The sequence below is a fragment of the Chiloscyllium plagiosum genome, unplaced genomic scaffold, assembly GCF_037043375.1.
Source record: "Chiloscyllium plagiosum isolate Xiang-an unplaced genomic scaffold, Cpla_swu_hap1 HiC_scaffold_24, whole genome shotgun sequence".
Lineage (NCBI taxonomy): Eukaryota > Metazoa > Chordata > Chondrichthyes > Orectolobiformes > Hemiscylliidae > Chiloscyllium > Chiloscyllium plagiosum.
Window position 1 is genome coordinate 52,223,900 of NW_028270162.1, and position 23,920 is coordinate 52,247,819.

The 23,920-nt window shown below is 45.4% G+C and overlaps 1 protein-coding gene across 3 annotated transcripts in view; it reads right to left on the reverse strand.

Moving 5' to 3' along the window:
* The window catches only part of septin5a (septin 5a), a 131,825-nt gene that overhangs the window by 35,524 nt on the left and 72,381 nt on the right, over nucleotides 1-23,920 (reverse strand). The window contains exon 2 of one of the 3 annotated variants that reach the window (XM_088000174.1): nucleotides 22,630-22,798. The exons of the other annotated variants lie outside the window; for them this stretch is intronic. Within the exon in view, the coding sequence (XP_087856300.1) occupies nucleotides 22,630-22,716 (87 nt within the window). The 5' untranslated portion in view covers nucleotides 22,717-22,798. The remainder of the gene's footprint in view (nucleotides 1-22,629; nucleotides 22,799-23,920) is intronic. 3 annotated transcript variants of the gene reach the window in all.

Genomic DNA, 23,920 nt, shown 5'->3' on the forward strand with positions numbered 1-23,920 from the left:
GCGTTGATTCCCTGGCTTGGTGGTAATGGTTGAGTGGGGAATATGCCGGGCCATGATGTTACACATTGTGCTGGAGTACAATTCTGCTGCTGTTGATGGCCCACAGTGCCTCATGGAAACACAGTTTTGAGTTACTAGATCTGTTCAAAGTCTGGTTTATTTAGCACAGCAATAGTACCAGACAACACGATGAAGAGTATTCGCAATGTGAAGGCAGGAGTTCATCTCCTCAAGGATCGTGGTTGGTTGCTCTTAGTGATACTGTCATGGGCAGATGCATCTGCAGCTGGCAGATTGGTAGGGATGTGGTCAAGTATATTTTTCTCTCTTGTTGGTTTCCTCACCACCTACTGCAGACCCAGTCCTGCAGCTATCTCCTTTAGGACACAGTCCAACCAGTGGTGCTGCTGTCAAGCCACTCTTGGTGGTGTACATTATAAACCCCCTCACCCATAGTACATTCTGCAACTTTGCCACCCTCAGTGCTTCCTCCAAGTGTTGTTCAACATGGAGGAGACTGATTCATCAGCAAAGGGAGGTCAGTACATGGTAATCAATAGGAGGTTCATGTTTAGCTGATACCATGAAAGGTCATGAGATCTGGAGTCAATGCTGAGGATTCCCAGGGCATCCCTCTCATGACTATATATTACTGTCCCACCACCTTTGCTGAGTTTGCCCTACTGGTGGGACAGGACATATCCAGGAATGGTGAATACCCCAATTTATAGTTACACCGTCTCTGTAGAGGGGAAATTTAACTTTTTATCACATTCTTTACTTAGAGGCAGCTATTGAAGGGCACATACTTAGCAGAAGAAAGAAAGGATTTGAATTTATGTACAGCAGAATCTCTCCAGATATTCATTGAATTTCATGGAGGACTTCCCTCCGCAAGCCCTTGTGAAGTTTCACATGTTAACATCCCAGACTCGCCTCATTAATTCCTTACCACATTTCTACGGCATCTATCTCATCTGATGCTAGCTCAAATCCCCCACTCGCAGTAGCCAGAAATATTCACCACTGTCAGGATATCTTGTGATCACTGGCACAGTGCCATCTTTAAAAGACCATTATGTACACGGCACATACATGTCCAGTCCTGCCCTACACAGTTTCTGACATTTGCCCCAGACAAATCCCTTCTGTAAATCTGTGTACACCACTCGGGAGCATAACTCCCATCAACTCTTTCTGTTACCTCTTCCAAAAAAAACTTAAGCAAGTTAGCTAAACTTGATTTCTTCTTTAGAAATCCCCTTCCTAATCAACTGATCTTGTCCCATTCTTCCTAATCAGCTGATCTTTTTTCCATGACACTACAAATTCTATCCTGAATTATTGTATCACTTTGCCATCATTGAATTTAAACTGCCCGGGCTGTAAATGCTGGGCTTACCCTTGCAACCTTTCTTGAAGGCAGGAGCATTTGCAAAGGGCAGACGGAAAGATTACAGCCGCTGCCATTTCCACATTCACTTCCTTCATGATGCTGGGTTGCATCTCATCGCCTTACCAACTTTAAACAGACTATCCAATACTTCTTCCTTATTAACTTTGGACTCTACGAGGGATAGAATTTCATTCCATGTCACCATGATTTGGCAAGCATCTACTTTTTTGGGTGCACAGTATCTATTAAATACTTCTTGCCTTCACGTGTAAATTTCCTTTCTGGTCCTTAACTGGCTCCACTCCTCCTTTTGCCACCCTTATATCATTAATGTCCCTATAGAGGACTGGGATTCCTTTTAGATTGGTCTTTATCATAATCTCTTTACATTAGAGAAATGAATCTCTTTAACCTCCACTCTGACCCTCACTGCTTTCCACTTGGTTGTTAATTGTACTTTCCAACTGATACCTGTCATAAATATGTTTGTCCTTCTTTATCTTAATTTATATCTCCTTTTTAAATCAGGGAGCTCTAGATTTGTTTGCCCTATATGTTCTTTTCAAAGGAACATACCTTGACTGTGCCTAAACCATCTACATTTTAAATTTAGCCCATTGTTCAGCTACTGTTTCTCCCACCATCTTTATCTTCCAGCCTGTCAGACCCAGCTCTGCTCATGCCCTATTGAATTAGGCTCCTGACCAGTTAATTATTCTTTCTCTAGATTGCATATGGTCCTTTTCTATTGTCATCCCAAATCCTAAAGTGATTACTGTCTCTTAAATAATGAGCCCACCACATTAATAAGAACCAGGTCCAACCATGCATCCTTCCTTGTCAGACTAGTCAAATACTGCTGGAGCAAAGTTTTCTGAACACAATCTCGATGTTTGTCCCTCTCATCCCTTTATGCCACTCCTGTGCAAGTCTACACTCAGCCAGTTAAAGTCCCCTGTTGTAATTACCTGACAATATCGCATCTCTCTTTAATTTCCAGGTAGATTTGTTCCCCTACATCCTTCTCATTAGTTGGCAGTTCATCGACTACATATTTGCTCCTTAGCCTAAGCCAAATTGATTCATTCTTAAACCCTCTGGAACACCCTTCCATGACTAAGAAGAAATTTGTAAATCTGTTGGACAACTTCTCCATCAACCCATTAGCCAAAAATGGTATTGTTCAGGAGAGAACTGAATGAGTCTGAGGACAGTCAATGATCATCACAAGATAGTACCATAGCTGTACCTCTGAGTCAGAAGGTTATATAAGTTCCATAAAGATTTGAGCACAATAGCTAGGCAGACCTATCAGTGTGTGCTGAGAGACTTCTACAATTCCAGAGGTTCCATCTTTCAGAAAGACATTTGAAATAACTGCACAGACGCCAGTATTTCATCACCAATTCACCCTTTCCTTACTTGTGCACTGTACACTGGTTGTGGCCAGCTGGCTCGGATTCATTCCCCTGAACTGAGGAGATTCTAAATCCCCTGTTTATATATTTTTTTTTAACTTAACCTATTTTTCTAATCGACTGTTCAGAGATGGTATTACAAATCTCTCGAGCAGGAGGTTTGAACCTGGGCCTCCTGTTCCAGGGATATGGACTCTACATCTGCACCTAAAGATCTCTTGATCTGTTCTTCCTGATTGGCCCAGGTTAACAACCTCAAACAAGGATCTCATAATCAACAAGGTCCACTTGGTTCCAATCACTACAACATTAAAACTGAAGCCCAACCTGCCATCTAAGCTGAATACAAAAGATTTCTCGGCACTACTTTGAATGGAAAGGCAGTTCTCTTACCCAATATTTATCTGTCGACCAACAATACTAAAGACACAATATCTGATCATTATTGTCTATGGGACCTGCACTGTGTAATTTAGCTGTTACATTTCCTATATTACAACAATGGCTGTACAGCAAGTGTACTTCAGTAAAACTTTGGGATATTCTAAAGTCGTGACAGCCATTGTATTAAGCCTTTCTCAAAATTTTTAGCCAATCCATTGGAAAAGGCAAACTCTTAAACAGTCTTACTGTCCTGTACTTAAGCTATTAACGTAGAATGAACTATGAACAGGGAAAAATGGCCTCAGACTGGAATGTGCTCATAACAGCATTTTCAGCAAAGAGCCTGCAGTCTCCAGTATTGTTTAGAGGTTGTTAATAATTTGACTGGACATCCATTCATCCAGTTTATGGCACTTTCACAAAGATGGACGACTTGTTATTGAAGCTGGGAGGTTCCAGGTGTCTGGAATCACTCACAAGCTGCCAAGAAATTCTCTGGAAAGATATACATCCGTGTGAAAATGAATGACTGCACTCACAATGTAACACTAACACCTTGTTCAAGGCAGTCATTGCACTGGAATACTGACCAGGACATGCAGCAAAATAACATTGGAATAAATGGAGGTTTAAAGGATCATAGCTCAGCAGACAAACAAAGAAGTTTAACTTGGCTTGACAGGCAGGGCACTGTGGTGTTCTGTTAAACTCGAGTTACACTGAACAATGCTGCAGCCAACATGAAAATGCAAGACAGAAGCTTGGATTTCAGGCTGGTAATGGTCAATCTGAACAGCGGAACAATTTTATTTCGATGCTTGGACTTTATTTGCTTTATTTGGTTGTTTGCCTCTTCTGGCTTTCTCCTCTCCTTGCTGGATTTGCAATTTGAACAAGGAACTCCCTATAATTGTGCCTACATGTGTGCCTTAATGGTGAGCTTTTGCAAATTATTTGACCATGGGGCATGAGGCAGATAGGGAAGGGGGCATCATCACCAGACAATGTGCTTATTAGACTTTGTCCTTTCAAAGAGTGAATGACCAGATAGTGACTGGAGACCATGAACCACAACAATGGGCTTGTCCTCCTGTCTTCCCTTGGATACAGCAATCAATTACACATTCCACCATGGATCAAACCTTTTCATTGTGCAAGGTTCCCATCCACACTGGGTCCTGTTTTAGCCATAAGCAGACCTCCTGAACTTATATTGTTTCTCTCCTCTTGTACTCTCCGATGAACTGTTCCAAGGTGCCTGCTCCTGGAACTCCATTTTCAAAATCACTGTAACAAAACTAAGAATCACAAATTCTGAACTCAGGAAATCAACTTCTGAGTTTCTAGACATAACCAATGATCAGTTAGAATCCCTACAGTGTGGAAGCAGACAATTCAGTCCATTGAGTCCAATTTGACCTTCCAAAGAGCATCCTACCCAGATTCACCATTTCCCCTTACCCTCTAACCCTGCATTTCCCATGGCTAATCTACCTATCCAGCATATCCCTGGACAGTATGGACAATCCACTCAACCTTGGGACTGCGGGAGGAAACCAGAACACCTAATGAAAACCCACACAGACATGGAGAAAAGGCACAAATTCCAAACAGTCGCCTGAAACTGGAAGTGAACCCAGGTCCCTGGCCCTCTGAGGCAGCAGTGCTAACTGAGCAATCATATTATCAGTTGTGTTTTAGGAGTATCTCACCTCCTTATCCGAAACCAGGTTAAACTCTCGAATTTCTCACAGCAACCTTCTGGCCATTGTATTGCTGGATTCCAATATGCAAACCCACCACAATCAGGTATATCATTAGACCTTAGAGTAGTTCGAGAGGCAGGGAGGTGGGGACCTGAGCTGTATACCGGAGGTGAGAGTTGATGCTGATGAGGCAATAGCAAGAGGTAGACCAGCTAGTGGGAAGGATTTTCCTGGGAAGGAACCAATGGATCAGTTAAAGTGTGTTTGCTTTAACGAAAGGAGTATCAGGAATAAAAGTAATGAACTTCGAGCATGGATCAGTACCTGGTGCTGTGATGTTGTGGCCATAACAGAGACATGGGTTTCTCAGAGGCAGGAATGGTTGCTGGATGTTCCAGAGTTTAGAGCATTTAAAAAGAATAGGGAGGGGGGAAAAGAGGAGGGGGGTGTAGCACTACTAATCAGAGAGGGTATCACAGCTACAGAACCTTCCATTGTCGAGGAAGATCTGCCTACCGAGTCAGTATGGTGGAAATTAGAAACAGCAAGGGAGCAGTCACCTCGTTAGGGGTTTACTACAGGCCCCCCCCAATAGCAGCAGGGAGATTGAAGAAAGCATAGATCGGCAGATATTGTGGACGTAGTAGGGTTGTTGTAATGGGTGACTTTAACTTTCCCAATATTGATTGGAATGGAGCTGTTTTTGTAAGGTGTCTTCAGGAGGGTTTCCTAACTCAGTACGTTGACAGGCCGACGAGGGGAGAGGCCATTCTAGACTTGGTGCTCGAAAACGAGCCGGGGCAGGTATCAGATCTTGTGGTGGGAGAGCATTTTGGTGATAGTGACCACAAATGCCTCACATTCTACATAGCTATGGAGAAGGAGAGGATTAGGCAAAATGGAAGGATATTTAATTGGGGAAGAGGAAACTATGATGCAATTAGACATGAGTTAGGAAGCATGGACTGGGAGCAATTGTTCCATGGTAAAGGCACTATAGACATGTGGGAGACTGTTGTTGCAAGCGATGAATAAGTATGTCCCTCTGAGACAGGCAAGATGGGGTAAGATAAAGAAACCTTGGATGATGAGAGCGGTGGAGCTTCTCGTCAAAAGGAAGAAGGTAGCTTGCATAAGGTGGAGGAAGCTAGGGTCAAGCTCAGCTCTAGAGGATTACAGGCAGGCGAGGAAGGAGCTCAAAAATGGTCTGAGGAGAGCCAGAAGGGGGCACAAGAAAGGCTTGGCAGAACAGATTAGGGAGAACACAAAGGCATTTTACACTTATGTGAGGAATAGGAAAATGGTCAAAGAAAGAGTAGGGCCGATCAGGGATAGCATAGGGAACTTGTGTGTGGAGTCTGAGGAGGTAGGGGAAGCCCTAAATTAGTTTTTTGCTTCTGTCTTTACGAAAGAAACAAACTTTGTAGTGAATGAAACCTTTGAAGAGCAGGCGTGCATGCTGGAATGGATAGAGATAGAGGAAGCTGATGTGCTGAATTTTGTCAAACATTAAGATTGACAAGTCGCCAGACCCGGACCAGATTTGTCCTCGGCTGCTTTGGGAAACGAGAAATGCAATTGCTTCGCCACTTGCGAAGATCTTTGCATCCTCGCTCTCCACTGGAGTCGTACCTGAGGACTGGAGAGAGGCAAATGTAATTCCTCTCTTCAAGAAAGGAAATAGGGAAATCCCCGGAAATTACAGACCAGTAAGTCTCACATCTGTCGTCTGCAAGGTGTTAGAAAAGATTCTGAGGGATAGGATTTATGACCATCTGGAAGAGCATGGCTTGATTAAATGCAGTCAACACGGCTTTGTGAGGGGCAGGTCATGCCTCACAAACCTTATCGAGTTCTTTGAGGATGTGACTGGAAAAGTTGATGAGGGTCAAACTGTGGATGTGGTGTATATGGAGTTCAGCAAGGCATTTGATAAGGTTCCCCATGGTAGGCTCATTCAGAAGGTCAGGAGGAATGGGATACAGGGGAACTTAGCTGTCTGGATACAGAATTGGCTGGCCAACAGAAGACAGCGAGTGGTAGTAGAAGGAAAATATTTTGCCTGGAGTGAGTGGTGTTCCACAGGGCCTCTACTGTTTGTAATTTTTATTAATGACTTGGATGAGGGGATTGAAGGATGGGTCAGCAAGTTTGCAGATGACACAAAGGTTGGAGGTGTCGTTGACAGTATAGAGGGCTGTTGTAGGCTGCAGCGGGACATTGACAGGATGCAGAAATGGGCTGAGAGGTGGCAGATGGAGTTCAACCTGGATAAATGCGAGGTGATGCATTTTGGAAGGTCGAATTTGAAAGCTGAGTACAGGACTAAGGATAGGATTCTTGGCAGTGTGGAGGAACAGAGGGATCTTGGTGTGCAGGTACATAGATCCCTTAAAATGGCCACCCAAGTGGACAGGGTTGTTAAGAAAGCATATGGTGTTTTCGCTTTCATTAACAGGAGGATTGAGTTTAAGACTTGTGATATCTTGTTGCAGCTCTATAAAACTTTGGTTAGACCGCACTTGGAATACTGCATCCAGTTCTGGTTGCCCTGTTATAGGAAAGATGTGGATGCTTTGGAGAGGGTTCAGAGGAGGTTTACCAGGATGCTGCCTGGACTGGAGGGCTTATCTTATGAAGAGAGGTTGACTGAGCTCGGACTTCTTTCATTGGAGAAAAGGAGGAGAAGAGGGGACCTAATTGAGGTATACAAGATAATGAGAAGCATAGATAGAGTCGATAGCCAGGGTAGAAATGGCTAACATGAGGGGTCATAGTTTTAAACTGGTTGGAGGAAAGTATAGAGGGGATGTCAGAGGCGGGTTCTTTACACAGAGAGTTGTGAGAGCATGGAATGCGTTGCCAGCAGCAGTTGTGGAAGCAAGGTCATTGGGGACATTTAAGAGACTGCTGGACATGCATACGGTCACAGAAATTTGAGGGTGCATACATGAGGATCAATGGTCGGCACAACATCGTGGGCTGAAGGGCCTGTTCTGTGCTGTACTGTTCTATGTTCTATGTTCACTTAACTCGGCATCAAGTTAGTTATTCTACCTTAACTGGTAACTGCTACCCCAACTGTTTGATATTATCCAGGCACAAAACTATCTGTAACTAGCTATAATCAGACATCAAATAATCTCCAAAGTACCCTCAAGCAGACCCTAAATTAGCTGCAGTATCTTAGCTTGGTCCCTCATATGTCCTTTCAATGTTAGGAATTAAAAAGGTGGAAATTGATGAAATAAAATTGATGACAAACATTTTTTATTAATTCATGACATAGTCTTCAGAAAATGTTAGTGGCCAGGCCAGCATTCATTGCCCATCCCTTGTTGCCCTTGACAAGGTGGTGGTGAGCTGCCTTCTTGAACTGCTGCAGTCCATTGGTGTAGGTACACCCAAAATGCTGTTAGGGAGGTAGATCTATGATTTTGGCCCAGTGACACTAAAGGAACGGTGATACATTTCCAAATCAGGATGATAAAGGGGAGAATTGGAAGGGAATTTGAAGGTAGTGATGTTCCCATGTGTATGCTGCCTTTGACACAGCAGTGGTTGTGTGGTTGAAAGATGCTGTCAAAGGAGCCATGGCAAATCTCTGAAGTGCATCTTGTAGATGGTACACACTGCCACTACTGAATGGACAGGGAAGTGAATGTTTGTGGATATGGTGCCAATCAAGTAAGCTGCTTTATCCTGGGTGGTGTCAAGCTTCTTAAGTATTGTTGGTACTCCCCAATCCAAGCAAGTGGGGAGTATTCCATCACCGTCGAGATGTGGTGCTGGAAAAGCACAACAGGTCAGGCAGCATCCGAGGAGCAGGAGAATCGATGTTAAGGACTTTTGCCCGAAACATCGATTCTCTTGCTCCTTGGATGCTGCCTGACCCGCTGTGCTTTTCCAGCACCACACTCTTGACTCTGATCTCCAGCACCTGCAGTCCTCACTCTCTCTTAGTATTCCATCACACTCCTGACTTGTGCCTTGTCGATGGCTTGCAGGCTTAAGGTTGATGGATTAGTATTGACCCATTGAATAGATTTTATAATAGACAGCCTGTAAAATGTACTGATATATGCAGACAGCAAGCTGACATGTGATTCTAACCAGGAGAAAGTGAGGACTGCAGATGCTGGAGATCAGAGTTGAAGAGTGTGGTGATGGAAAAGCGCAGCGGGTCAAGCAGCATCCGGGCAGCAGGAGAATTGGCGTTTTGAGCATAAGCCCTTCATCAGGAATGAGGCTTGTGGCCTAAGGGGGTTGAGAGATAAATGGGAAGGAGTTGGGTCTGGGGGGGGGAAGGTAGCTGGGAATGCAATACCCTCCTCTCCGACCTATCAGCTTCGCCCCCACCTTCGTCTACCTATCACATTCCCAGCTACCTTCCTTCTAGCCCCATGCCCCTGTCACTTATCTCTCAGCACTGTTGGGCCACAAGCCTCAATCCTGATGTAGGGCTTATGCTCAAAATGTGATTTTAACCCACATGATGCGACAAATCACTGGGGAAGACCGTATGACATAGGAGCAGAATTAGGATATTCAGCCCATCAATGTCCTCCTTTCAGTCATCGTTCATATGTTTTTCAACCTCATTCTCCTGCCTTTTCTCCATAACTGTTCATCTCCTTAATGATCAAGAACCTTCATCCCTGGGATCATTCCTGTAAATACCCTCCGATGCCAGCACATCTTTCCTTAGTTATGGGGCCCGAAACTCCTCACAATATTCCAAACGTAGTATGACCAGAGCCTCAGCAGTACATCTTTGCATTGTATTCCAGCCCTCTTGAAATGAATGCTAACGTTGCATCTACCTTCTTAACTAACAACTGAACTGTATGTCAACCTTAAGAGTCCTCGTTCAGGATTCTGTTAAGTGTCTTTGCGTTTCAGATTGCTGAAGCCTTTCCCCATTTAAAGCTACACCTCCATGCTTCCTGACAAAGTCCATAATCTTATACTTTCCAATATTCTATTCCATCTGCCACTTCTGTGCCCACAGTCCTGGCTTGTCCAAGTCCTTCTGCAGCCTCCCTGTTTCCTCAGCCTCTGCCCATCCACCTACCATTGTGTCATCTGCAATGCCCTCAGTTCCTTCATGCAGATTGATGCATGCAGCATCCTTCATGCATAATTTTTCAATGTATAATTTCAGTTACATCACACTGCAAATTTTTGCTATAAATTCTGTGTTACGATCGAGCCCTCCACAATCTCCTGATGAAGGAGCGTCGCTCCGAAAGCTAGTGTACTTCCAATTAAACCTGTTGGACTATAACCTGGTGTTGTGTGATTTTTAACTTCATGCAGATTGTTAATGTATAACATGAATAGTTGTGGTCTTAACACTGACTCCTGATCACTGGCTGCCATCCCAATAAAGACCCCTTTAGCCCCACTCTCTACCTTCTGACAATCAGTCAATCTTCAATCCATGGTAGTTTGGATTTAAACCCAGACCTTCTAGTAGGAATACAACCATGTGTCACTACAGAGTTGATAGTCTACACAAAAGTTCCTCAGTTATCACAATAAGGCCTCTGACAAATTGGTGAAACAGCACAGCAGGTCAGGCAGCATCCAGGGAACAGGAGATTCGACGTTTCGGGCACAGGCCCTTCTTCAGGAATGAGCAGAGAGTGTTCAGCAGGAGAAGATAAAAGGTAGGGAGGAGGGACTTGGAGGAGGGGAGTTGGAAATGTGATAGGTGGAAAGAGGTCAAGGTGAGGGTGATAGGTCGGAGTAGGGTGGAGGCGGAGAGGTCAAGAAGAAGACTGCAGGTCAGGAAGGCGGTGCCGGGCTGGAAGGATCCGGCTGAGACAAGGTGGGGGGAGGGGGGATGAAGAAACTGGTGAAGTCCAAGTTCATCCCCTGCGGTTGGAGGGTTCCCAGTCGGAAGATAAGACGCTCCTCCTCCGACCGTCGGGTTGTTGTGGTTTGGCGGTGGATGAGTCCAATGACCTGCATATCCTCGGTGGAGTGGGAGGGGGAGTTGAAATGCTGTGCCACAGGTTGGTTGGGTTGGTTCGTCCGGGTGGCCCAGAGGTGCTCCCTGAATCGCTCCGCAAGTAGGCGGCCTGTCTCCCCAATATAGAGGAGGCCACACCGGCTGCAGCGGATGCAGTAGATGATGTGGGTGGAGGTGCAGGTGAATCTGTGGCGGATATGGAAGTTTCCCTTGGGGCCTTGGAGAGAAGTGAGGGGGGAGGTGTGGGCGCAAGTGTTGCACCTCCTGCGGTTGCAAGGGAAGGTGCCGGGAGTGGTGGTTGGGTCGGTGGGGGGTGTGGATCTGACAAGGGAGTCGCGGAGGGAGTGGTCTCTACGGAAAGCTGATAGGGGAGGGGAGGGAAATATATCCTTGGTGAACGCGGCGGGGGGGCGGGGTCAGGCGTGGTGACGGAACGCGGCGGGGGGGCGGAGACACATGCGGCGATGTGGTCCAAACGTAGATTGCTGACGTCACTGGGGGCGGAAGTAGCTGCGGCGACCACGCAGACAGAGTTCTTCCCCGTAGCCGCGGGGGTCGCCAATCTGTTGGTGATTGTCTTCATGACGATCGCAGAGCAGGTTGTCTGTGCGCCGCAGCTACTTCCGCCCCCAGTGACGTCAGCAATCTACGTTTGGACCACATCGCCGCATGTGTCTCCGCCCCCCCGCCGCGTTCCGTCACCACGCCTGACCCCGCCCCCCCGCCGCGTTCACCAAGGATATATTTCCCTCCCCTCCCCTATCAGCTTTCCGTAGAGACCACTCCCTCCGCGACTCCCTTGTCAGATCCACACCCCCCACCGACCCAACCACCACTCCCGGCACCTTCCCTTGCAACCGCAGGAGGTGCAACACTTGCGCCCACACCTCCCCCCTCACTTCTCTCCAAGGCCCCAAGGGAAACTTCCATATCCGCCACAGATTCACCTGCACCTCCACCCACATCATCTACTGCATCCGCTGCAGCCGGTGTGGCCTCCTCTATATTGGGGAGACAGGCCGCCTACTTGCGGAGCGATTCAGGGAGCACCTCTGGGCCACCCGGACGAACCAACCCAACCAACCTGTGGCACAGCATTTCAACTCCCCCTCCCACTCCACCGAGGATATGCAGGTCATTGGACTCATCCACCGCCAAACCACAACAACCCGACGGTCGGAGGAGGAGCGTCTTATCTTCCGACTGGGAACCCTCCAACCGCAGGGGATGAACTTGGACTTCACCAGTTTCTTCATCCCCCCTCCCCCCACCTTGTCTCAGCCGGATCCTTCCAGCCCGGCACCGCCTTCCTGACCTGCAGTCTTCTTCTTGACCTCTCCGCCTCCACCCTACTCCGACCTATCACCCTCACCTTGACCTCTTTCCACCTATCACATTTCCAACTCCCCTCCTCCAAGTCCCTCCTCCCTACCTTTTATCTTCTCCTGCTGAACACTCTCTGCTCATTCCTGAAGAAGGGCCTGTGCCCGAAACGTCGAATCTCCTGTTCCCTGGATGCTGCCTGACCTGCTGTGCTGTTTCAGCAATAAAGTTTCAACTTTGATCTCCAGCATCTGCAGACTCACTTTCTCCTCTGACAAATTGGCTACACATCAGAGAAATCTAGTCATGGTGAGTAGGACGCTCAGACACAAAGTGGTCTGGAAACCTGGGCGAGCTGCTGAAGTGTTATCCTGACAATCAAGTTACCCCACTCTGTTTCCCACCTACCAATAGTGCCAATAAATTGATATAAAGCCTGCATTCAGAGGCTGACAAACTCAGTGAAAGAACAGCTTGAGCCAAAAACTTTAAGATAATAAGTTAATTGTTCATTCACACTGCGGTGTGAAACTCCAAGCTTCTCACTTTGTGTGACGTTATCTTCCTGGACAGGACAACGTCTGAGTCCCAGGCTGGGCCCTGATCCCAGAGTCCCTGCAGCTGGGAGGCTTTGTCAGGCATCCTGTTACTATAAATACAGGTTATTCAACTCCTTTGTGTAGGGCCCCTGTGTACTGCTTCTGAATGAAGTGGAGCATGTGCCAAACTCTAGTGTCATACAGCACTACAGCCAAAGATATCATCACCAGCTGGGAGTTCAATTTGAATAAAGGGAATGAGACAATAGTGAGACCGAGCTGCAAGAAGGAGAGGCAGAAGAAAAACAGAATGAGAGGGAATGGGGAGGAGGGACACAAATGAAAAGAGAGGGGAAACAAAATGCATGTAGAAAACAATGCAGAAAGTCATAATAGACAGAGGATCAACCAAGAAGCACGAACCTAAAGCTATCATTTCTGCATGGGAGGCCATTTGGCCCATCGAGTATACCAGCATATCGTAGAGCAATTCAGTTAGTTCCCCCATTGCTACTCGATCCATGTCTGTCTCTCGAAAGTGACCATCCACCCAACTCTCAAGATCACAGTTTATAACATCCCCAGAGACAACAAGTCTCAGGTCATTAGAATCATAGAATCCCCACAGTATGAAAGCAGGCCATTCAGCCCATTGAATCCACATCAACCCTCCAAGAACATTCCACCCATGTTCACCCTCAAGCCATATCCCTGTAATTCTGCATTTCCCATGGTTAATCCATCTAACCCACACATCTTTGGAGTGAGGGAGGAAACCAGAGCACCCAGAGGGAATCCACACAGACACGGAGAGAATGTGCAAACATTGCACAGACAGTCACCCAAGGGTGGGATTGAACTTGGTCCTTGACACTGTGAGACAGCAGTGCCACCCATTACCAAAGTGAAAGAAGATGGCTTGATTCACACCGTTGATCCAAAAGCCCAACTTTGGACTCTGCAACCACCTCCCAAATCACTCAGCCATTCTGGAACAGCCACTCCTGACCAAACCTGTCACAACCCTGCATCCCCAATCAAACCTCTCCTCAACCTCTCCCACTGCAAGGAGAACAGCCTATCCCCTCTAAACAAACCCAACATCCAAACCCGCTCCAGCAAGTCCTTCTTCTTTAAACAGACCCTGGTGTCCCTCCTGAAGAAGTGACCAGAACCAGATAGATCACTCCAGCTATAGCCCAAGAAGATTTTGGAGGTACAGTGCAACCTTTGTGATGGAAGTCAGCACAGACATAGAATCATACAATCGTAGAGATGTACAGCATGGAAACAGACCCTTCAGTCCAACCCGTCCATGCCGATCAGATATCCCAACCCAATCTAGTCCCACCTGCCAGCACCCGGCCCATAACCCTCCAAACCCTTCTTATTCATATACCCATCCAAATGCCTTTTAAATGTTGCAATTGTACCAGGCTCCACCACTTCCTCTGGTGACTCATTCCATACATGTACCACCCTCTGAGTGAAAAAGGTGCCCCCTAGGTCTCTTTTATATCGTTCCCCTCTCACCCTAAACCTATGCCCTCCAGTTCTGGACTCCCCCACCCCAGGGAAAAGACTTTGTCTATTCATCCTATCCATGCCCGTCATGATTTTATAAACCTCTATAAGGTCACACCTCAGCCTCCGACACTCCAGGGAAAACAGCCCGAGCCTATTATTCCTGTACTAAAGTGTTCTGTGTTCTATGACAGCAACAAGAAGAGGGTGTACAATAACCTATATTTATAAAGTGCCTAGTATGATGAGGCAAAACACTTCACCAAAGCAAAATGAGACAAAACATGAGTCACAGAAAGAGAAATAAGTAGCTTTTATGGTGTGACTTAAAGGCTGACAGAGAACACAGGAGGGCGTGGAAGGTTTATGAAATTAATTCGAGAGCTGAGGGCCTGGACAGCTTTACAGCCAATTGTCCAGAGAAGGAAATTGTAGATGCATGAAAAGCCAAAATTGGAGGAGTGCAAAGATCTCCAAGGCTTGTAGAGCTGGAATGGTTACAGAGATGGAAAGGCACACAGAGTTGAAACATTTTAAATCAAGAGACTCCTGAAGCCAGTAAAGATGATCTGTTCTTCAAGGGGGCATGAATCAAATGTAAGACTCATTGCTCTGGATTCAGGTCTTTTTAATAAAATGGTGGAATTAAATCCCCCTCACTGGGGTAAGGTTGCATTTCATCAGGCCAAAAGTGTTGAAGGGGCTGAAGTATCTCGTTGCCTTTGATTCTAAGGCAGAAAGACTATCCCCCTTGTGCTAATGGAGGCCCTTAAGTGGGCACGTAATGCCTGACTGGTATTCAACTAACAGCAAGCACTGCAGTGCCCAGGCAGGGAGCCTGGAGAGCAAGCCCTATTGATTTTGCTTAGAGATCCGTGTAGGGGAGGGAAGGCAGCATGTTTGTGACCTTTATTGTCAGACATCCTTGCACCTGTTTGAGGGAACTGGCACTAGAAAGAGAGTCTTATTGAGTGTCTGCTTTTTACCTGATTCCCCATGTCAACTAGCTCACCACATGTTCCCCAAGACCCATCTCACTCACCCATGGCCTGGATGGTTCACTGATCCTGGGCTTTCACTGGGTCCATTGTCAGCAGATGCTACATTCCTTGGTTGGAACTGACCGCTACAAGGAGCTGCCAGCCTCTCCCTCACTAGCTGTATGTAAGGAGTGGGATTTCCAATCCCAGCATCTGTCTGGCTATCGGTATGTAAGGGGGTGGGATTTTCAACCACAGCCTCTGTCTGGCTAGCAGTCTATAAGAGCCCTAAATCCATTATTGGCCATAAATTGCTTGACTGACACTCGATACACTGGGTCTTCCCCTAAGGGGGGGGGGGGTTGTCATAGGTCTATTAAGGGCACTATAGCTGGTGTGCAAGGCACCCTTGTACTGCATTAAACTGCTCATTTACAACAGTGAGTCCCATGCTGTGGTACAAACCTACTGTTTGCTGCAGTATCCTTGAATAACTACAATCCAATAGCATTCATGTACCTTACACATGAGTGAGTGGCACCAGTTTGAATTAACTTGAAAGAAAAACAGTGTGTGGGGATTTATATGACACCCATTTGTTAAAAAGCTCTGTTTGCATTATTTCTGAACATCAATTTCAATCCTTTTCAAATCGACTACACCATTTTATCAAGTACAAAAGGACAACAGCAACAATATCCCTGGATCAGCCCAGAAAAAGGATTGCATCAGGCTGCAATGCCTAATGTTTTCCACAAGAGGAAGCCACAGGATAACAAAAGCCTGTATAAGTCGCGTTGTTATCAGGTTGCACACCTTCTGTTGTATCTGTATGTTTTTCCCCATTATTTAATGGCCTGGAATTTGCTGCATTGGCGCAGTCCCATTCGTTTGGTTTTTATTCTTCCACTTATAACATTCTGTGCCACAAACTGCTGGACGTGGCAGCTGATAACAGCATGCCAATGTCAGTGGTGTCTCTGAGATCTTCGTAAATGGCAGGACAATCACTGGGTGATACATCATTCAGAGATTTAAGGTTAGATAAAGGAACAGAGGAACTTTGAATTAAGGGCAAAAACAGGAGCTCAAGGAAAATATTCAAATGTTTAAAATCTGGGGCGTGAGCCATTTCTCAGGCACCTGGGCACAATTTGCAGCCTAAATAAAAACCAAGAAGAATTCTGGACACTGTAAATCAGAATCAAAAACAGAAATTGCTGATAAAGCTCAGCAGGTCTGGCAGCATTTGTAAAGAGAAATCAGAGTTAACGTCTCAGGTCTGGAATCCTGAGGAAGGGTCACCGGACCTGAAGCATCAACTCTGATGTTTCTTCACCGATGCTGCCAGCACTGCTGAGCTTTTCCAGCAACAACGCGTAGCCTGTCTGTGAAGCTAAGCAGTACACAATATTGCTTTAATTGTAGCCTCGCCCTGAATGCTTACCACGCTGCTGACTGCCTTAGCTGGGAGCTGAGCAGCAATTCCTAATATCATATCCTCCAGTCAGCTTTCTATTCTTAAAGGCAGTCTGTCCCTTTTGAAAGGATGGTGCACTAAATTACAAGAAGCTGCTCCAGAATACTAACGACATAATTCTAAACAGGGAAATTGAATTCTGGGGGACAGAAAGGACTTCAGGGTCATAAATACAGTTCTGGATGACTCAGTGATGGTGAACATCATCAAGGACAACCATCAGGAAAGAATGGGTGCAGGGAGCTTGGGGTGTCAATACCCAGTATCAGGACTCAAGGACCTGCTAACAATGTCACAAAAATTGTTAGTTACCTCACGAGGATGATTGAGGTTAGTGAATGAATTTTCTCATGATGTCACTTCTCCATCACTCCACTCGCCTCTCATTCAGGTCAATGTATTGTCAGCTTTTGGCATTCAGATTCTCAGCATAGCAGCCAAATTATCCATGTCACTCCCACCACACCTACTATTGCTGCAAATCTGATCCATACTTCTGGCTTCCTCTAAATACTGCACACATTTCACCCACATAATTCACACCCAAACGGAATCAATGACATGTTTCCAACGATATGCAGGTCAATGTGGAATGCATTAAAAGTGATCTATGATTCTATGATTCTAACCCACAAGGGTCAAAGTTCAATGCATCTCCAGAGCTCAACACAGTAGAGCTTTCATTGTACCATGGGGCTGGCTGTAACAGACCCTATGATATCTGGAGTCACTGAGAGAATGTGGAATCATTGACAGCACAAAATGTGGTCATTTGCGCCATCATGTCTGCAATGAATTCTAGTTATAGAATCATAAAATCCCTACAGTGTGGAAGCAGGCCATTCAGCCCATTGAGTCCACATCAACTCTCTGAAGAGCATCCCACCCAGACCCACTCTACTCTATCCTTGTAACCCGAGACTAATCCACCTCGCCTGCACATCCTTGGACACTGTGGGCAATTTAGCAAGGTCAATCCACCTACTTTGCACATTACTGGACTGTGGGAGGAAACTAGAGCACCCCGAGGAAACCCACATAGAGAAGGGGAGAATTTACAAGCTCCACACAGAAAGTTATTCGAGGGTGGAATATAATGTGGGTCCCTGGCGCTGTGAGACAGCAATGCTAACCACTGAATCACTGTACTGCCTAGACGTCCTCTGAATTAGCAATGGTCCTCCACGTCCCTGCCCTTCCCTCCTTTTCAGATATTTAGCATATTGAAAAATGTATGGCACAGGACGAAGCCACTCTGCTTATCATGTCTTCTCCAGCCAAAGAAAACAAGCCACCCAGCTAAATCCCATTTTAAAGGCCTTAAGGTTTCAGGACTTCAGGAGTATATGCTGATCTTTCAAACGAACTGAGGGGTTCTGCCTGTACTATCCATTCAGTGGGTTGCAAACCCCTACAATTCCCTGAGTGAAAAAATTTATTGTCATCTCTGTTGCATTAAATCTATACTTCCTTGTCATTGACCCCTTTGCTGAGGGTAATAGGTCTCTCCCATCCACTGTATCCAGCTCCCTCACAATCTTGTACACTTCAATCAAATCTCATCTCAGCCATCTCTGTTCCAAAGAGAACAACCCCTGTCTTTTTTTTTAGATTAGATTACAGTGTGGAAACAGGCCCTTCAGCCCAACAAGTCCACACCGACCCGCCGAAGCGGGTCTATCTAAACTTTTCTTGTGGCTGCCTTTTTCCAGTCCTGGAAATATCCTTGTAAAGTTTCTTTGAGCTTTCTATCATTCAGTCATATACTTTTCATTACAAGGCGACTAGAACTGCACACAGTACTCGATTGTGGTCAGATGAGTGCTTTTTACAGCTGCAGCATAACCTCCATGCTCTTATATTCCATACCTTTGCTAACACAGCAATGTATTCCACATTGCTTCTTCACAACCTTATCAACCTGTCCTACTATTTTTAGGGATCTGTGCACATGTACACCAAGGTCTCTCACTTCCTCTCCACCTTTCAGTATTCTCTCATGAAGTGTGTGTTGCTTCACACTGTATCACTTTACATTTCTCTGCATTGTACCTCATTTGTTGCTTTTCTGCCCATCTGACCAGATCATTGATATCTTCCTGCCGTCTATACCTGACTTGTAGAGTTGCCGGTGTTGGACCGGGATGGACAAAGTTAAAAATCACACAACACTAGGTTATAGTCCAACAGGTTTATTTGGAAGCACTAGCTTTCGGAATGCCACTCTTTCATCAGGCTCTTTCACCTGATGAAGGAATGGCACTCCAAAAACTAGTGCTTCCAAATAAACCTGTTGGACTATAACCTGGTGTTGTGTGATTTTTAACATTATCCTTGCTGAAGTGGAGATGGTTGAGACTCTCAAGTTCCTGGGAGTGATGATCACCAACTATCTGTCCTGATCGACCCACAGTCAAGAAAGCACAGCAATACTTCCACTTCGTCAGAAGGCTAAGGAAATTCGGTATGTTAACAAGGACTCTTACCAATTTTCATAGATGCACCACAGAAAGCATCCTGTCTGGATGCATCACAAGATCGTTTCGCAGCTGCTCTGCCCAAGACTGCAGGAAACTACAGAGAGTCGTGAACACAGCCCAGTCCATCATGCAAACCAGCCTTCCATCGATTGACTTCACCTACACTTCCCACTGCCCTGGGAAAGCAACCAACACAATCAAAGAACTCTCCCTCCTTGGTTATACTCTCTTCTACCCTCTTCCATCAGACAGAGATAACGAAGTTTGATTACATATATGAATAGATTCAAGGTCAGCTTCTTCCCTGCTGTTATCAGACTTTGGAATGGACGTCTCAAATGCTAAAGCTGATCTCTTTCTCTCTGCACCTTCTCTGCGGCTGTAACACTATATTTTGCATTCTGGTCTGTTACCCTGATGGACTTTGTATGGTACAATCTGTCTGTAAAGCACGCAAAACAACACTTTTCACTGTATCTCGGTACATGTGACAACAACATATCAATCCATCAAAAAATCGTCATTATCAACCATTTGGCTAGCTTTTTTGTTCCACCCTTCTTCTCTCCCTTAACTTTCCATTTCTGAGTTACCAAAGAAGTGCTCAGCTGTAGCAGCCTCAGAGAAGGAGGCACAGCAACAACATAGCACTGACAGAGAGACCCCGTGCCAATCACTCCACCTAACAGCTGTAGCAACCAGGTCAAATACTGGCAGTTGTAAATCTTTAAGGCCCGAATCATTAAGACCATGCATTGCAGATATATGGTCATGGGTCACATTCTTGAGGGATAAGGTTGCAGGTGTATCTATTACTACGGTCTTAGATAAGGATTTGAGGGGATACAGGTGAACACTGCATATCAAACTGCTGGGTATATTGACTCCACTGTCTAACCCACACACCACCCAACCATGCCCCACCCCCTCAAACACTAGCATAGATGAGTCCAGGCCCAACATAATGCTTCCTACATGCAGAGTCTGTCCTTTCTGAAGCCTCGTCTTCACCTCTCTGTATTGTTTCTGAATTAAATGTTGCCGTTGTGGCTCCCAAACCTGACACAGCCTTTGTGAGTCGAGTGTGGTGCTGGAAAAGCACAGCAGGTCAGGTAGCATCTGAGGAGCAGGAGAACCAACATTTCGGGCAAGAGCCCTTCATCAGGAATGTAAGGTCTGGTCAGCAGACCCTCTGGCCTTTCCTATAAAGACACAACCACACTATTTGCCAAATCCAGGGACTCAACCCCCAGCACCAGCATTTCCAAAAACTTCACAACAGCAATCGTTCTTCAAATTCCCCTTTTTATGTGGGTTGGGTGCCGGATTCTTTAAGTAACACCAGTACAGGGCTTATGAATGCAAATGACTTTGAATGAATCTGTTGAGGACCAAATTTCGAAAATCAACAGCATATCAGCTTGGAGAACTGTGTGACTTCACAAATGGGGTAGCACAGTTACTCTTGATACTCTCTGGAGGCAGCTATGCAATCACCCATTTGCAACATAGCACACTGCACAGACTGAGACAGATGTAGCCAGAAGTAGTGATTTGCTAACAAATCACCATCTCTTGTAAAACTAGAGACTCAAATTTCACACTATTTAATTTATGGAAATCTCTAGGAACAATGTCTGACACATAGGAATTTCACTCCACACTAACAATCATAGAGTCATAGAGATGTACAGCATGGAAACAGACCCTTCTGTCCAACTTGTCCATTCCAACCAGATATCCCAACCCATCTAGTCCCACCTGCTAGCACCTTGCCCATATCCCTCCAAACTCTTCCTATTCATATACTAATCCAGATGTCTTTTAAATGTTGCAATTGTACCAGCCTCCACCACTTCCTCTGGCAGCTCATTCCATACACGCACCACCCTCTGCGTGAAAAGGTTGCCCCATAGGTCTCTTTTATATCTTTCTCCCTCACCCTAAACCTATGCCCTCTAGTTCTGGACTCCCCAATCCCAGGGAAAAGACCTTGTCTATTTATCCTATCCATGCCCCTCATAAGTTTATAAATCTCTATAAGGTCACCCCTCAGCCTCCGATGCTCCAGGTAAAACAGCACCAGCTTCTTCAACCTCTCCCTATAGCTCAAATCCTCCAACCCTGGCAACATCCTTATAAATCTTTTCTGAACCCTTTCAAGTTTCACAACATCTTTCCGATAGGAAGGAGACCAGAATAGCATGCAATATTCCAACAGTGGCCTAACCAATGTCCTGTACAGCTGCAACATGACCTTCCAACATGTTCTGTTTCTGGACCTGAGAGCATTATCGGAGAAAGAAACTCAAGGGGTTCTTACATTATTAAATATCTTTCTACGACGAGTTTTGTTTGATCGCTTTTAACAATGCAAATGTAGCAGTTTTCTAAAATTTATAAGGAGGCTAACAGCAAAGCTAGCCACAGACTGGAGAAAATTGACCAGCAAGTTGTAGCAACTCACAGCTCACAATATATCCCTTCCTCACTATTGTAAGAGATGTCAGCGGCTGGCATCTAGATCTGCTATGATCTCTGGGTAGATACACTGTCATCGGAACCTGTTGTTCGTACTAGCCTAAGAACATACTAATCCAGAATGGTGAAGGATTAACCACTAATTAGGTCACGGCAGAATAGCCTTGTACCTAACTAACAATGAGTGGTTTGTGACATAGCAGTAAAGAATGGGTTACATTAACATTTAAGCTGGTTAATTATATTAATCCTAAATATCCCCTATAACTGTTATATAGTTATATAACTGTTACAGAACCATTATCTCCTATCAGATACAATGCTAGAGCTAAACAATCTCTTGGATTGTAGAGTGATTAAAGGGGACTGCAGACTAGACCGTTCCTCCCAAAGACTGTCACTTACACATTTGTGGGGAGAACCATACAAAAAATCTTCAGTTTTTCCTTTAAGGCCAACCACATTATTCAAACTCACAGCAAATTAATTCTCATTCTGTGTTCTGACAGCTGAACACAATCTGAGATGAGATTAAAGGCGCTACAATTAGACTCAGTGTCAACCCAACGTTGACTGTGCTCCAGCCATTATTAATAGAAATTGGAATACCTGGAACTCAGATTGTGTTCAGGGCCAGTTCTCAACTGTGATGCCCTATGCAGTTGAATGTCACACTGAAGCCCAATGATTAGGTGTAATGGTAAAGAGTGCCTCGATTGGTAAATTGCCAGAGGGTTGCTGGTGCCACCCATCTACACTTCACAAAGGATTATCCTCCAGCACTTCTGTCACCATCAATCGGCTATCACTATCAAACACATCTTCCCCTCCCCTTCATTGTCAGAGACTGTTCTTTCCATGCCATCCCAATACTTCCGCAACAGAAACCCCCATGGCACCTTCCCACACTATCACAGATGGCGTAACACTTGCTCTTTTACCTCCTTTCTCACTGTCCAAAACTCCAAACATGCCTTCTGGATGTAGCAGCATTTCACTTGTATGTCTTTCAAACTAGTCTCCTGCATTTGAAACAGAAAGGACTGCGGGTGCTGTAAATCGGAAATGAAAACAGAAATTGATGGAAAAGATCAGCAGGTCTGGCAGCATCTGTGGAGAGAAATCAGAGTTATTGTTTTGGGTCGAGTGACCATTCCTCAGAACATTAGTCTCCGTATCTACTGCTCATAATGCACTGTCCCTTACATTGGTGAGGCCAAACACAGACTGAGTGATGGCTTTGCAGAACATATGCACTGTCAGGAGGAATGACGTTAACTATCTGGTCCCTTGCCACTTCAATAATCTTGCTCCCATGCTGATATTTCCATCCTAAGCTTGCTGCAGTGTTGCAGAAAAGCCCAATGGAAGCTGGAGGATCCAAGCCTCCTTTTCTGCCAAGGCAGCCTTTGGGACTCAATGCTAAGTTCAACCAATCCAGAGCACAAACTCTGTCCTCCACATTGATGAGAAAACCCTCTCCTTCCTCCGCCCCTACCCTCGCCAAACCACTATCTGGTTTCCATCTTCTTGGCTTTGCTCTCAGCAGAGCTAAATGTTTTCTCCTCTTCAAACCCACCATTCACACTAAATTGACATCTCAATCTCTCTTTTACCACCATTAACACTTCCTTTATATTTTACTCTGTTTATCAATCCGCTCCAACTGCCCCTTCATCAACAGCCTAAAAACCATAATTTTCCAGCCTCCTTCAATTCTAAAGAAGAATCTTTAGACTTAAAATGTTAACATGTTTCTCTCACCACAGATTCTGCCAGAAACGCTGGTTCTCTCCAGCATTGTCCATTTTTCTTTTGTGGAGACAGCTCCTGCAGTTAAACTCTCTAACCACTAGGTGGTGCCCATCTCCACCATCTGAGCTTTGCCTCTGGGAATGCGATGGAATTAAATTTAGGGATTTCATTAACCAGAATCCAGCAGTTTGTATTATCGGGATAACGACACAAGGATTGATGCATGTTGAATGTGAAATTCTGCGCAAAATGTTGGATACTGCCAGACCTACAAAGCAAAGACCACACACCTCTCTCTCATCCCATTACAGTCACACTGATTAAACTGACTCGGCTTGAAAGTAAGTATTTAAATAAATATTCTCAGAGCAATCTGGAATGCTCTCATCTGCTTCAAGTGCATTTTCAATCTTTTCATGACATGACGGGGTGATCAATTGTCGATGGGGATAGGGGATGAGTTCAGAACGTACTTAA